This window comes from Rhinatrema bivittatum, chromosome 1 (assembly GCF_901001135.1).
Source record: "Rhinatrema bivittatum chromosome 1, aRhiBiv1.1, whole genome shotgun sequence".
NCBI classification, from domain to species: domain Eukaryota; kingdom Metazoa; phylum Chordata; class Amphibia; order Gymnophiona; family Rhinatrematidae; genus Rhinatrema; species Rhinatrema bivittatum.
In genome coordinates this window covers 70,988,261-71,003,489 of record NC_042615.1, presented here as the reverse complement: position 1 = coordinate 71,003,489, position 15,229 = coordinate 70,988,261, and the positions used below count along the sequence as shown (strand labels likewise).

The 15,229-nt window shown below is 44.9% G+C and overlaps 1 protein-coding gene across 4 annotated transcripts in view; it reads right to left on the bottom strand.

Moving 5' to 3' along the window:
- FNIP2 (folliculin interacting protein 2) overlaps nucleotides 1–15,229 on the bottom strand; it is a 173,289-nt gene that overhangs the window by 53,421 nt on the left and 104,639 nt on the right. For all 4 annotated transcript variants that reach the window (XM_029617003.1, XM_029616929.1, XM_029616767.1 and 1 more), the window contains 3 exons: nucleotides 14,188–14,323; nucleotides 13,062–13,263; nucleotides 10,287–10,375 (listed from right to left, as the gene is read on the bottom strand). In XM_029617003.1, coding sequence (XP_029472863.1) covers nucleotides 10,287–10,375; nucleotides 13,062–13,263; nucleotides 14,188–14,323 — 427 coding nt within the window. The remainder of the gene's footprint in view (nucleotides 1–10,286; nucleotides 10,376–13,061; nucleotides 13,264–14,187; nucleotides 14,324–15,229) is intronic.

The following is a 15,229-nucleotide window of genomic DNA, read 5'->3' as shown; positions in this document are numbered from 1 at the left end:
CAGGATCAAATGCTTTCTCTGCGTCCAGAGAGACAATCATACCCATCTTTCCGAGCTTCTTAGAGAGACACAGGATATCAAACAGACGCTTAGTGTTGGCAGTAGAGTTACGCCCCTTAACAAACCCAGTCTGATCGCGGTGAACTAAGAAGGGAAGTACACTCTCTAAGTGAAGCTGGAGGATTTTGGCCCATATTTTCAAATCAGAATTTAACAGCAAAACGGGACGGTACGATCCACACTCAGTGGGGTCCTTACTAGGTTTAGAAAGCAGTGAGATAGTGATGTCCCCCCCAACGGCCCCAATGATGGGGCAGGTGGTTTTTTAACTTCTCGTTTTGGTGTAATGTCTCAGAGTACTTTTTTTTTTTAACCTGCAAACTTTACACAGTTTTCAAAGGAGAAATACATGTGTGCTTTCCCTTTGAGAATTATCCCTCTGAAACTACCTGCACACAATTACACCTGCTAATCAGTACGCAGATATTTTATGGGGGGGAAAACACACTCATCTCTTTGAAAATGCCAAAAGTATGCACGTAGCTCCAACCCCCCCCCCCCCCCCATCCACAAGAACGCTTCTTTCAACTGCAGGCAAGCAATTTTACAAAGCACATGCTATAACCAGCGGAAGCGGCTTTGAAAATTGCCCTCCCTATGATTTAGCGTTTTCATCACAGCTGTGCAGCCTGCTAAAATCCATCTACTACCGATTGCAGTTAGGAGTACAGAGAGTGTCCCGACAGGACAGCTTCCCATGGACCACAGGAGGCTTCTTGTTCTTCCAGCACAGCGCGCACGGCTCAATAAACTCATCTGGTCTGTGAGCAACTTACAAAGCACATGCTTCCAGTATCGCTTCTTTTCCACAAAACGCTTCCTTGCACATTATGGGGATAATTTTAAGACCGTCTGCATATAGAAACATAGAAATGGCGGCAGAAGAAGACCAAACGGCCCATCCAGTCTGCCCAGCAAGCTTTCGCACTTGTTTTTTTCATACTTAGCTGTTACTCTTGTTACTCTTGGCCCTTATAAGTAACTTTTTGGTTCTATTTCCCTTCCACCCCCGCCATCAATATAGATAGCAGTGCTGGTGCTGCATCTAAGTGAAGTATCTTGCTAATTGTTTAGGGGTAGTAAACGCCGTAATATGCAAGCTACTCCCACGCTTGTTTACCCAGCCTGTGCAATTCAGTCCTTATTGGTTGTTGTCTGAATATAAATCCTCTTTTCTTCATTCCCCCCTGCTGTTGAAGCAGTGAGCTGCGCTGGATATGTATTCCAAGTGAAGTATCAGACTTAATTGATTCTGGGTAGTAACCGCCGTAACAAGCAAGCTATTCCCCTGCCTTTTTGTGGATGCAAATCCTTTTTTCCACATTTCCTCTTGTCTTTGAAGCATAGAGCAATGTTGGTGTTGCATTAACCCTGTAGACTTTATGGATCCACAGTGTTTATCCCACGCCCCTTTGAAATCCTTCACAGTTTTGGTCTTCACCACTTCCTCCGGAAGGGCATTCCAGGCATCCACCTCCATGAAAAAATACTTCCTGACACTGGTTCTGAGTCTTCCTCGCTGGAGCTTCAAATCGTGACCCCTGGTTCTGCTGATTTTTTTCTGACGGAAAAGGTTTGTCATTGTCTTTGGATCATTAAAACATTTCAAGTATCTGAAAATCTGAAAGTCTGTATCATATTATAAAACCTTTCAAGTATCTGAAAGTCAGTATCATATATGCTTGGAGTCTGTGGGTACATTTTTCCCCTCGGGCTTTGTATTACTTTTCAAAGAGAAAGCATGCGTATCCTTTCACTTGGAAAATTACCCCAGGATAAAAGTATCCACACGCATTTACACCTACTAGTTTGGGTAGGTACTTTTCATGGCAAACACCACCCGCATACTTTTTAAAATTCAAAAGTACGTGCGCTGCTGCAGACCCCACCCCCAGTAACACCTCCCTCTACAGCGATGGGAGTTACATGCATAGAAACCCTACGTAAATATGGGGCAAGGAGGAGGGCAAGTTCCAGAAAGCACGGTTTTACTTGTGGAAAAGGTTTTGAAGAATTCCCCTCCCTGTTGTCAGACTACGTTAATGCTGCAGTACAGGCTTTCGATGCCATGCAGCAAAGCACTGGAATGTCCATACCGCTCACTGCTCCCTCTTCTCTCTTAAGCCTCACGATCACTGGGGATGGGCACACAGTACCCTACTGGAATCAATTCCTAAGACCATATGTAAATTCGCTTTAGAAATTCTGGTGCTAACCATTTCGATAAAGATTTGTTTCAAAAAAGGCCAGGAATTCATGGATGCTCTTCAGAATATTTAATAACTCGGGTGTCTGTCTCTCTCTTTCAAAGTCTTCTAAAAGCTTAGCATCTGCTGCTAAACAATTTCCAATGTAAAAACCAAATTGTGAACTAGATTTCCATGGATGAGCAATATTTTCTCTCCACCATTTACGAGGACGGTAATTTTCAAACCAGCACACTGGCGCACATGTACACATGCGTGCGTCGGCCCATGTCCAGGGACGCGGCTATTTTATAACTTGCGCATCTGGCTGCACACACATGTGAACCAAATTTTAAGTGGGTGTGCACCTGGGTACGCAAATCCTGATTCTACTGCATAAATCAAGGAATTTTAAGAGGTATGCGCCGAAGCCATTCCCAGGGGTCCTCGGCGCGTGCCGGATCGCGTAAGTATTTATGCACACGTCGCAGGTTCATGCCCCCGAAATGCCCACGCCCCTTTTTGAAAATGTTTGAGATGTAAATGCTCCAGGAGATGTGTGCGTATCTCGGCGGCTTTTAAAATCCACTCGATGCGCACAAGCCCGACATATTCGTGCATCCCCTAATTAATGCATGCATCAGTCTTTTAAAATTCACCTTTATGTTTTGTGAAACACTTTTTGTTCAAGTTGAAGGATTTTGATTTTTTTTTTTCAGAAAATCATTCACCCCTCTCTATTCACTGCTGCAGCATAGTAACTGCCAAAAGGTAATGCAGTTCCCAGTCAGAATTACGGCACGCGCATGAAAGCAACAAAGCAGTACTTGCAGCTCATCGCCTTCTCCATAGAGATTTTAAGTAACTACAGGTCAGCTTCCTGTAGAAACTCCAACTAGCATTAAGGGAGTCATTTTATAACAGCCTGCACGAGTTACACCGGTTTACAAAGTGATTTTATGCACGCAGGTCTGCTTTGAAAATTGTCCTGGCAAAACTGCATAAAAAAGTTTATGCACCTAATAATTAAAATAAAAAAATATTTGCCCCCCTCTCTCACCTCTCCCAAATGTGGATCTCATGTGTAGTTTTATCCACCTATTGGGCAGGCAATTTTATAAAAGCACATTTATGCAGGAAAAGCACTGCTGTAACTATGGTATTGCCTTTTTAAAAAATTACCCTCCCTGAAACCACCAAGAATATGCTTGATGGCTGTAGCTACGACACATCTGAATAACTGATCACCAGAAGTGTAGAGAATTAGTTTTCTAAAGTCAATGGGTCTACATCCAGGTTTTGAGAACTCCTGGAAGAAAGTCAGCCTCTCCACAATGCCTAGTCAGGACTCCTGCTGGCAGGCTTTTGGTCTAAGCAGCAGGTTAAATGCAATTATTTTGGCTGTTCTATAAAAGCAAACCTGGTCAGTGGCTCTCAGGAAGCGGATTTGGGGGATCCACGCAATAAGACAAAGAAAACTAACTTTACATGAGGAACAGATTGTGTGCAGGGTTCAAGTGTAGATTTTCTGATCCTGGAGAGAGCACAATTTGTTGCAGCTTGCAATACCCATCACAGGCCCAATGTTGAGAATTATCCAAAGATGGAGAAAAAAAAAAAACCGGGCATACGCCATTTCGAAAACTCCTGTACACCATCATCTCAGGATAATTCTTATGGTGGTTTGATAAAAGCTATCCTAGCCTACACTGCATCCAGTTTGACTCAGTGGAAAATAAGCTGTCACTTTGCTGGTTGTGTACTCTACCACTTAAAAGGACAGGACTGGAAGAAACAGAATCCCTGGTTCAAATTCCCAGGGAGCTCGTATGAAACAAGTTGGGGAAAGGATTTTCTCCGGTTTGAAAACCCTGGCCTCACTGTACTCTTGTTCAGATTATGAAAAAGAAAAAAAAAAGTTTTTTTATTTTTTGCCAGCTAATTCTTCCTTTCTCCTCCTCCTCACAGCTTAAAAATGGGAACCAGTTCTGGAATCCTGGCACCAGAAGCCTTCATTTGCAGTTACCAGGGAAATTTTCCCTTATTTTGATAGACACTCCACCGTTCCTACTCCAGACATTGCAGCAGCAGAAGCAGCCCTGAAGCTGAAGGGCATGCATCAGGTGCTCCTTCCAGATCCCTGTTGCGTGAAGCTCTGAACACAGCCACCAGACGCCACCCTTAACAATGACCACAAACGCCCCCCCCCCCCCCCCCCCCCGTCCTCTGCACCAGCCGACCGGGATATGGAAGACCTGATCCGGGAAGCAAACTAGGGAAACCCTCTGCACAGGCTGGATCCTCATTCATATCATTCAATAGAAGGTCAATATTCAAAGGGTTGGAGTTAGCCATTCAGACCCAAAAGGTTTAAAATTTCTTTACTCTGCATCCTGGCTACATTTTGTCCAGGCAAAGTGCAGACCTGACAAAAATTTACCTGCACAAAAAAATAAAATGAAAATAAAATAAAGGCAGCAGTGCCTGGACAAAATTGCCCAGGTGACTGAGTAAATCACAGGCCTAAAGTTACCTGGGTTACAACTCTGTCCAGGTAACAACTCTGGGTTACAACTCTGTCCAGGTAACTTTAGATCAGATAGTCAAGCCCGCGTGTCTTTGGTCTTAATATCTGGGTAATTTTACTTGGACAAACTTGCCCGGTTAACGTTATCCGGATGCAGCTGGCTGCATCCGGATAACGGTGACTGAGTAAATCACAGGCCTAAAGTTACCTGGGTTACAACTCTGTCCAGGTAACAACTCTGGGTTACAACTCTGTCCAGGTAACTTTAGATCAGATAGTCAAGCCCGCGTGTCTTTGGTCTTAATATCTGGGTAATTTTACTTGGACAAACTTGCCCGGTTAACGTTATCCGGATGCAGCTGGCTGATTATTGGCCTCACTGAAGTTTATGTACTTTTTTTTTTAACTTTCAGATTGTGGCAATTCCTTTGCTATTGCCAGCATTCACTACTCTGGAAATTGTGGTAGGTTTGGCATCTCTTCTAGATCCCTCCCTGAGGCAGTGCTGCAGATTTTCAACGCCCTGGGTAACCTTAAATCCCCTCATTAAATCTCCCAGTACTCAGCCCTTCCACTCTAAATCCTTTGGGGCAAGGTCCTCCTTACCATGCGGCTTCATCACAGAAAGCACTACCTTCTTCACAGTGCTGCATAATAAGCTTACAGAAATTAAATAATAATCCTACTAAATCTGATTTGGAAACTACTAAACTGAGTATGATCTGTGTTTTGAACTTTTTTTTCACATTTCTACTACAATTCCATTGTCCTCACGAAAGCTGTCTGAGCAAACACAGGTAAAGAACCAGAACACCTCCAAAGAAGAATCAACTTCCAATCTAAGCAAATACAAAAGCAAAAAAACCCAAAAACCAAAAAAACAACCACCCCCAAAAAAACAACAAATTCCCCATACTCAAATATCTTGTTTGCAACTGTGGGGGGAGGGAACCAAAACAGGTAAGACCAAGCACACACATCCTGACTATGTCAGCTTCATTCAGTGCATGATTCCAAGCAGGGAGTAATTATCTAATTTACAGATTGATATCCCTCCTTTTGATGTACATACCTGTTCAAGGCGGGATCAGAACAAGTTTAAAACACAGGTATTACAATACAATGCACATCACCACAAACACCATTATAAAATAACCTAAAAAAAAAATAGCAGAAATACATATAAAGCAGAAGGCAACATTAGACCCCCCCCCCATAATAAAACACTGCAACAGCACCAATTATTGGAGCAGTACAGCCTTAAGTGAGAAATCTAAAGCTCTCTTCATCCGTGTTACCGTTCGTGGCATGCACGACTGACGCTGGAACTGGCAAATTCTTTTCTTGTGCTCCCCGCTGCTCCTACTCCTACTGCTCCTTATCAGTTCTAAAGCACTACCAGAGATACACAGCACTGTATAGATATACATAAAAGACAGTCATCTACTCCGCAAAAACTTACAATCCAGTCAAGATAAACGTGCACGACAAGCAAGAGTCTGTGAGAAATGTGTTTTATCAAAGAGAAGTGGTAAAACTTTAAAGATGGCCTCAAAAAGGTGAGCTTTTAGGCTGGCTTTGAATAAGGCCAGAGAAGGAGCCTGACGCACCAGCTCAGCTTCTGCTCCCAAGTGAAAATTATTTTCATGCCTCCTTTGGTCCTCTCACCCAGAAAGTGCTCGCTGGCAAGTGGAAATCACGAGGGATTATTGGCACGAGGTTGCTGCTGCCTCTTTCATGCAGCAGGGTTAAACCCATATCCTGGAAGGCAGATCCCACGAGGTCCATATTCAAAAGCCCCTTAGACAGATAACTCAAAAAAAGTTATCGTCTAAATATCAAATTTGGCATACTCAGCCACTTATCCGGGTACATTATAGCCAAATAAGTAGTTGTTACCTGGCTATAATTTAGCTGGATAAAAAAAAGGGGCATTTCAGAGGCATTCTGGGGAGGGGTTGAGTATTCTGGCTAACTTGGCCGAATATCAGGTATATCTGGCTAGGTTAGCCGGATAATTTTAGGCCCGCTCTGAAGCAGTCCTAAAGTTATCTGGTCTTGTGTGGCTGGATAACTTGCTATTTACCTGCATATCTTCAGAGATATCCGAGAAGTAGCGCCGGATAATTTTAGGCCCGCTCTGAAGCAGTCCTAAAGTTATCTGGTCTTGTGTGGCTGGATAACTTGCTATTTACCTGCATATCTTCAGAGATATCCGAGAAGTAGCGCACCTTATTAAAAATAAATAAATAAAAAGAAAATTGTGGACCCCCAGCACCCCAATTCACAACCCCCACACCCCCTTCCTGCTGGCCAAGAACCCTCCCTCTCAACCTCAATAAATTTATTTTACAAGCAGAAAGAATATCGCTGCCACGCCCAGGCCTCCCTGTTAAGAATGAAATACATTTCACTTTCTCCCCCCTACAAACAGTCCCCCCCCCGTCCCCCCCGCAGGCAAACTCCCTCCCATCCACCCACTACCTGCACTGGGGCCCCCTTGGTCAATGCTGGGATCGCTGTGCTATGTGATCCCGGCGCTTCCAGTGTTACTTAGATAAAGACGCTGAAAGCTTGTATGCTGTAGGGTTTGAAATCCATTGGCCTCGGTTTTTTTTTTTTTTTTTTACACAAGGAACCTGGCCTCGCAAGACCATCTTGTCTGTCCTTGCCCTGCCTCCCCCTAATAAGTTTGGAGCAGTTCATCCAATTTCATTTCATTCACATTTCTGCCACAGACACTAGCACGCCCATTGACCTCCAGCCCTCACTTTTCATGTGCCCTCAAAGCCCTGACACTTGGAATGCCTTCTTCTTTCCCACAGGAAGCAGGTCAGCTCAGCTGAAATCGCAAGGTGCTTAGAGCACACTGACACCATCACGCGTTTTTAAACCTGCCCCGGTTAATAATCATAACCATATGCAAATTTATGCACCAAAGAAGGAACCATGAAATGCTCCCACATTTCTTTTTTTTTTTTTTAATACATAACACTAGCCAGTCTAACAGCTTGTGAAGTTCTGGCTTCTACGTTCAAAATGGGATCGGGTGGCAGCCTGAGCCCTGGCCTACGGGATGTCATAAAGGACAGGGGGATCCTGCTTCAGTGACCAGAAGAGTAACCGATCCGTGCAGTGGTGCAAGGAGCTCCTCTGCTGGGAATCAATTTCCGGAAAGGAATGATGAGAACGGGGAAATTAAAAAAAAAGCAAAAAAACCAAAAACTAGCTCTTGTTTTTCCTTAAACAATAAGAAGGCAACTTTCAAACCGGCGCGCGTGCGCACATTTCCACCCGTATGTCAGCCCGCGCCCAGTTACACGGTCGTTTTGTAACGTACACGCGCATGTTATAAAAACAGCCTGGCCGCGTGCACATCTGCACCAATTTTAAGTGGGCGCACGCAAATCCCGTTTCTACCCCGTAAACTGGGGAATTTTAAGAGAAGTGAGTGCTGACGCCATTCTGTTTTACCAGTTCATCCAGTTAAGAGATAGGTCCCCCAGCCGTGACACCCTTCACTCCCCTCCCCCCCCCCCCGATCCTTAAAACCCTGCAGATCTGCCTAGTTTTCTTTAAATTTTAACTTACACGGCATCCATAGCAGAAGAAACGTTACATGGCAGGGGGCCTCGGCGCGCTGGACTGTCAGTATTTACATGCACAGTTTTGCTTCACGTCCCAAAACGCTCACGCTCCACCCAGACCACGCCCCACTCTGAAAACGTTCAAGATGCGCGCGCCGCAGGAGATACGCGCACGTCTCGGCGGCTTTTAAAAATCTGCTCGGGTGCGCCTGAGCCCAACTTCTTCGCGCATTCCCTAATTATTCTGCGCCTCGAGCTTTTAAAATTCATCTCTCAACCGTATAGGTCTACAAAATGTTCTAACCTGAACGCACACCGTGTCATGACAAAACCAGAACTCGCAACACGCACAAACCCTCTAACCCTCTAGGGGAGTCATTGCCTTCCTTGGCTGGAGCGCTGGCCAGAAACGAAGTCGAGTAAAGTCCCTGAAATTTTCCACACAACATCCTCATTTTTCTGTTTACGTGAGGTGGTTTTCACCACCGTCTTCCTCTTCTCTCTTACCCAAACAGAAAAAATGTCTCCATGTCTCCATTAACCTTTAAGCTGCATGCACAAAATTCTTTGGATATCGACCTCTTCGTTTTTAACTTGAAGCATATCCCTTTTACAGTTAAGACTTTTTTTTTCCTCTTTAAAGGATAAAGGAGAGTAAAGTCCGGGAAGTGCCCACATCTAGAGCTTCACTTTCTTTCTTTTTTGGGAGCTGCCCATGCTGCAGTTGTCCTGGGTTCCCTTTCGCCTGCCTGAAGGAGCGCTGGACCTGAGGCAAGGGCAGTCCTGAGGCACAGAGGGACTTTTTTCCCCCCCCCCCCCCAGTGTGAATAGAGATAAGCCTTTAATTAATTTGAAAAAGAGGAAATCTCACCTACAATAGGGATTCATCCCTTTTCAGCTTATCTTTCCTACTGTCAGAGGAGACGCTGACCTACTGGACGTGGTTTCCCTGAACTGCTGCCAGGGCCTTTTCATGGTCCCGAAAAGGAGAAGAGCAGAGAAGGCCCAACCAAGGAGGAGACAAATAAATAATTTACAGCAGCAATTACTCTCACAGGAAGAAAACGACGAAGCCTCTGAGAAGATGGTTTGTACGAGAGGAAGATGGTGGTAAAAATCATCTCAGAAAACAAAAAAAAAAAGTGAGGATGCTGTGCGGCAGATTTCAGGGACTTCACGCGATTTCATATCCAGTGAGAACTCCATCCAAGACAATGGCTCTTTTAGAGGAGAACAGAGCTGTATATATTGTAGGTTCAGGGTTTTGTCACCAGGCAATGTGAGTTCAGTCGGAACACTTATTTTACTACCTTAAAAAGTTATTGTTAAAAGAAGTTTTTGTCCCACCGGCCGACTAAATTTTACCTGAGCAAGTCATAACCTGGGTAAAATTTATTCGGATGTAAAAAAGAGAGGAGAGTTGGGGGGGGGCATGCTCAACTTTTATGAAGGTGGCGCTGAAATTCAGTATTATCTGGATAGGAGGTAGCCACATAAGTCTGTCCTCAGGTGCCCTGGCTAACTTTACCCAAATAACTCTAGCCAAATATATTCTGCAGCAGGCTTACCTGGGTAACCGCCCACTCGCTGACCCACTCAGTATTGCCCTCTAAATAGATAAACACAAGTTTAAAAAGTATATATTCCCCCTTTTCCAGCATAATGGAACAATTCCCTGCGCCAGTGCAGTCTTACGCAGGTAACAACGATCTAGCGGACGTACTGGTCCCCACATACTCTCCCTGAGACGCCCAACATGCAGAGAGACTGGTTCTCAGGCCCAATATGTGTAAATATCTCATTGTGGATAGCCAGAAAAATTAAACCCCTGCTGGGGGAGGGGGGAGGGATCCTCAAGGGCCAGATTTGGGGAACCTTTGCTTACTAAAGACTTGATGGCACTTGTAAGCCTGGCTCCCAACTCACCTGAATGCTCCCAAGGCCTCCATGACACGGCTTATGTACACCTGGACTCTCTGACTGGAATCCGCTATCTTTCTACACAGAATCATGGCCTTAAATTAAAAAACAAACAAAAAAAAGAGAAGAAAATCACAATTATCCGACTTATCAAGCAGGGCTGGTATACAAACAGTGTTCATTTGTGAAAATAAAACAATAGGTACAAAATTAAAGCTAACCCATGCATTCTGATTGTCAAGTTGGTTTGTATTTCTCTTTTTTTAAATTTTTTTTAAATGAGTATGATTACTAGTGGTGCTCTTTCTTGGGGCATTTGAGTTTAAATACGAGTCCTACAGTGTAGATTCTGAATCCTTCTATGTACTTTTGTCTCATTTTTCTTTTTTTCTATCCTCCTGGTTTTTTGACTTTGTGTGGAACTATTTATGGTTTGTCCCACATGTACTTTGGATTTTATGGAACTAAAAATTACTCATAATCCTGCTGTGAATCACAGTGCACTTCATTCTGGCTGTGTGAGCAGGAAATAAATTGATTATTTCACTTATGCACGTGAAACAACCCAATCCTTTGTCTCTTTTCCCACGAGGGAAACAACTAGTTTCCCAATTTCAGTTTCCCCATTTTGAGCAAACTCCAAGACACATGAATTCCCCAACAACAGAACAACCGCTGACGCCTTCCCTTCCCTGCCTGGATGCAGAACACGATCGGCGCTCGAGCTAGCAGCAGGTATTCACAGGAAGCCACTTATCAGAACTGAAAGACAGAGCTAAGGGGCTGGACATCAAGCATTTTAATTACAGCCACTGCTGAAGAATGGAAAATTGCATGGGTACAGTCTTTATTGCTACTTCAGTTTGCTGAGCAGAGGGTTTATTTTAACAGGCATACCTGAATTTAAGATTATCCCAGCATTATTAATTTGTATTCCCTCTTTCATAGAACCAAAAATGTTGTTTAAGAGTTTTGACCCCCCCACCGGCCGAGTTGCAGCACACTGCGCTGCCATACAGGGTTCCTTGGGTTGGACTCCTCTGTCGAGTCTCCGCTCCTTGGGTTGTCGATGCCGCAGAGGAGGCATTCACTGGCAGGGTGAAACTAGCCCCTCTCGTAACACCTGTTTGTTGATCACAGAGAAGTGCAGGACAGTCCCTGGAAGGGGGGCAGAGTCCTGACCTGAGCTACAGAAGGTCATGGCAGTATATAAGATCTTGACGTGGTGGTGGTGGGGGGGGGGGGGGGGGGGGGGGAGGGGGAAGTTGCTGTGGGAAACACTCGAGGGAATATGAGAAAAGTCCCGAAGCAGATAACTAAGGCTCTGGTATACTATTAGTTGGGTCCCCCACAACTGCAGGCAAAGAGCGCAGCTGAGCTGTGCAGGACAGTACACATGCTTTTAAGACTGACTGCTGCATACTGGGGGTAAACTTTTGGCAAGGCCCCTATCTGCAGAGTTACTCGTGTATTGGCAAGCCATCACGCAGAATAAGGCCATTTACAACACAAGTTACCTGCGTATACCAAACATGAAAACAAGGAGGTCCTCATACAGTAAGGTGGTTAGTGGACAAGTTAGCCGGATAACTTGCCTTGTACATTCAAGCGAGGTAAACGTCCCACTGAATATACTTGCTTAACTGTTATCCTAGCCATTTAGTTTTTTAAGTTATCCGGCCATGTGTGACCGGATAACTTGCTACTTAACCGGATTATCCTGAAAAGATATCCGGCTAAGTAGCACTGTCATAACAATGAAAAACGAAAAAGCTTTCAAATATAGGTGCCTCAGGGGCAATCTCCTCCCTCCCCCCATAATATCTTTCGAAGGCCCTGTCGGGCCGTTCTCTATTTACCTCCAAAAACGTTTTTGGGAGTAGATGTGCCCTGTGCTGTTATTTTTTTTATATATATTTTAATGAGCAGCCTGCCCCCTCCCACTCTCCTGCTAAGAAGAGAAATGGTCGCAGATACCCCCCTCACCTCCCCTCAGTACCTTCTTTTTTTCGCTTGCCGGGAGCGAGGGACCCTCTGCCCCGTTCCCGGCACCTCCGGCGCTGCTCTAAGACAGGCAGCCCTGGAAGAGTTAACTTACATTAAGCTTACGCTTCCAGCGCAGCCTGCAGCCGCAAGAGAAGGGGGGAGGGGGGGGATCTAGAGGCCGCGCAGGAAGCCGTAAGCTAAGTTAATTTTCAAGTGTGGAGTCACACCCGAGAGCACTCCCTGGAAGTCGGTGCATTATCCTAAGAAAGAAGGCTCCTCTCTACATACATCCGGAGGGTCATTTTCAAACAGCATGCAAAGGTTAAAGCCTCTGGGTACCTTTTAACCCACAGACGTCAGACAGAAATCTCAAAGCGGATTTAAGTGCTTTGAAAACGACAGGCGCGCAAAAAAAAAAAAGTTACATCTGCTAGGGAGCAGGTGCAGCTCCGTGCGTGTGGACTTAAAGCACGTGCTTTCGAAAATCAGAAGTATGAGCACAAGGTCTGACCTCTGCCCAAATTCTGCGCGCCCCACCCCCTCCCCCACCAAAAACGCCTCTTTGCAGTGCGTGTAATAGTACGTGCAAAAATCACTTAAAAAGGCCTTTGATGGGAATAGTACAGAGGTTTGTGTGTGCAAATCCTTTTGGAAATTACCCCCTTAAAATTCCCATTTTATTCCTCATCGTCTTTAATATTCGGACACCAGCGGATTAAGGATAGCGTAGCCTTTCCATCAGCAGGAGGATACTGCAAGCTCTCTTAGTAAAAACACCCGGGCCCCACTCTGTACCTTTTCAACGGCACTCTTCAGCTTGTCCTGATGAGACTCAAGTAAAGGGAAGTGAGAGAAAAAGAAATCTTGAAAATCCCTTTGCACATCTTCCTTCTCCGACAGGGAGAAAATGATGCTAATGGCAATTTTTTTCCTCCGCACCATGGCTGGGTTGGAACTGCAGCTCTCATCAGCCATGCTAAACGTCTCCTCAGTCGACCTGGAAAAAAAAACAAAAAACAAAAAGGCGACTCCTTAAGGGCACAGATTGTGGAGAAGCGTCTGCTGCTGGTGACTGGGGGAGGCAGCACTCATTGCGAGCAAGGCTCTTTCCGGATGTTGGGGCTCTTGCCTCTCAGCTCTGACCAGATCTGTTTTCAGGCAACGAGCAGCCTCGTGATTAATGGAGCCAGCACCACAAGCCTGCCAATCTGTGATCCGTTTCTCTTGCCAGCTACCACTTAAAGAGACCACGAGCAAACCACTTAACCTCCCTGTGGCTCCTACTTAATGCATATTTTAAGTGCTAGGAAACAGAAGCTGCCATCATGTGAATTATCCTGTACAACACAGATGGTGCAGCATAAATTATTAGGTTCTTTTTAGAAATATTTATGTGGCCTCCCTTGAGGCAGTCTCAGACACTGACATAAAAGAATGCATTAGAATCTCAAGCAGGATGGAAAAATCTTGGCTTTTCACTCACAAGGGAATGCAAAAGAAACTTCCAGAACCTTCCAACACAGATCTCATAGAGAAGAACCAGATTTAACCAAACCCTCTCCGATTACAGAACAACGAAGGACATGAAATCATTCCATACAGCTAAAGAAAGACATCATGGTAAGAGAATGCTTAGAAGAAAGAAAAATAATCAGGTTTTGATGTATTCTAGGATGCTTGTCAGACTGTGAAGCAGAGTTTATGGAATAGTGCATGTTACTTATACTGTGCTTCATGGCCTGACGCTAGACGCTTTCTGTATTGCTGCCTGCCAAAAAGCAGCTGCAAGTTCCTGCAACAGCAGGCATGGCCTAGGACTAAACAAACAAAAAAAACCAAACTAAACTAAAATAATTTGCATCTCACAGAAATACCAGTAAATACTCCCATCCTTCTAGCCTCAAGTTCAGGAAACACTCACCACCTGGGAATAATTCCGTTCTCTAGGCTGGTGGTCTGACTGCGAAGCCAGCGGCGCTGGAAGCTGCTGGCACAACTGCTGGAGGATGATGAGCTGGGAGACGGGAAGGGTGTGATTAACAAGCTGCTGAGGGAGGCTGCAGAAATGGAGCACAAAGCAGATTAAAAGGGACTTTTCATTAATCAAATCATTAAGAGCTCATGTACTTTTGTGGACATTTTTTGCACATTATGAGATGGACAGCATTCAAGAGTGATCCCTCACTCTTCAAGCCCCTCTGGTGTCCACCAACAATGGCAGATAAGCAACAGCCAGATTGGTCAACAGCAATAGAGATGCTCACTCAATGAAAAAGCAATTTTGGGTAGCGGAAACAGCATGGAAAAAGTCAACCTTGGAGGGCGGTGGCTCCCCTTCCACATAGTAGCCACCATGGTCTTCATAAGGAAGGGAGGTAAGCAAGTTTGCATCTCATAAACAGTGTTTTCTGTAGATAGCAGGATGAATTAGCCATTACAAATGGGTGATGTCATTTGGCGGCAGTAAACTGACTTCTCTCTCCTAGCTAGTAGTGAGCGTTTGCTCTACTGAGTGTGTACAGGAATTCCTACTTGGGCGTTGGCATGTGAAACCCTCTGTCGATTTTTAAAGCTAAGTCTAGCTAGGTAATCGACTCTCCAGGGAGGTAGGTGGGTATTTGTCATGGCTAATTCATCCTGCTATCCATAAAAAACACCATTTACAGTAAGCAAACTTGCTTTTTCTGTCTGTAGGCAGGGCTGAATTAGCCATTACATGTGGGGAGTCGCCAGATAGGGTTACAGCGGAACGATTACTAATTAAGCAACCCAGACTCCACTGTGGAGAGTGGATTACTGGGTGAATACCGTACACAAAACTGCTTGTCCAGTTGTGAACTGATGACCATGTTGCAGCTTTTCAGATGTCTTCAAGAGGTACAGCTCGTAGATGAGCCACTGATGCAGCTATGGCTCTAACTTGACGAACCTTGATGGTGTCTGTGATTTGTAGGTCTGCTAGC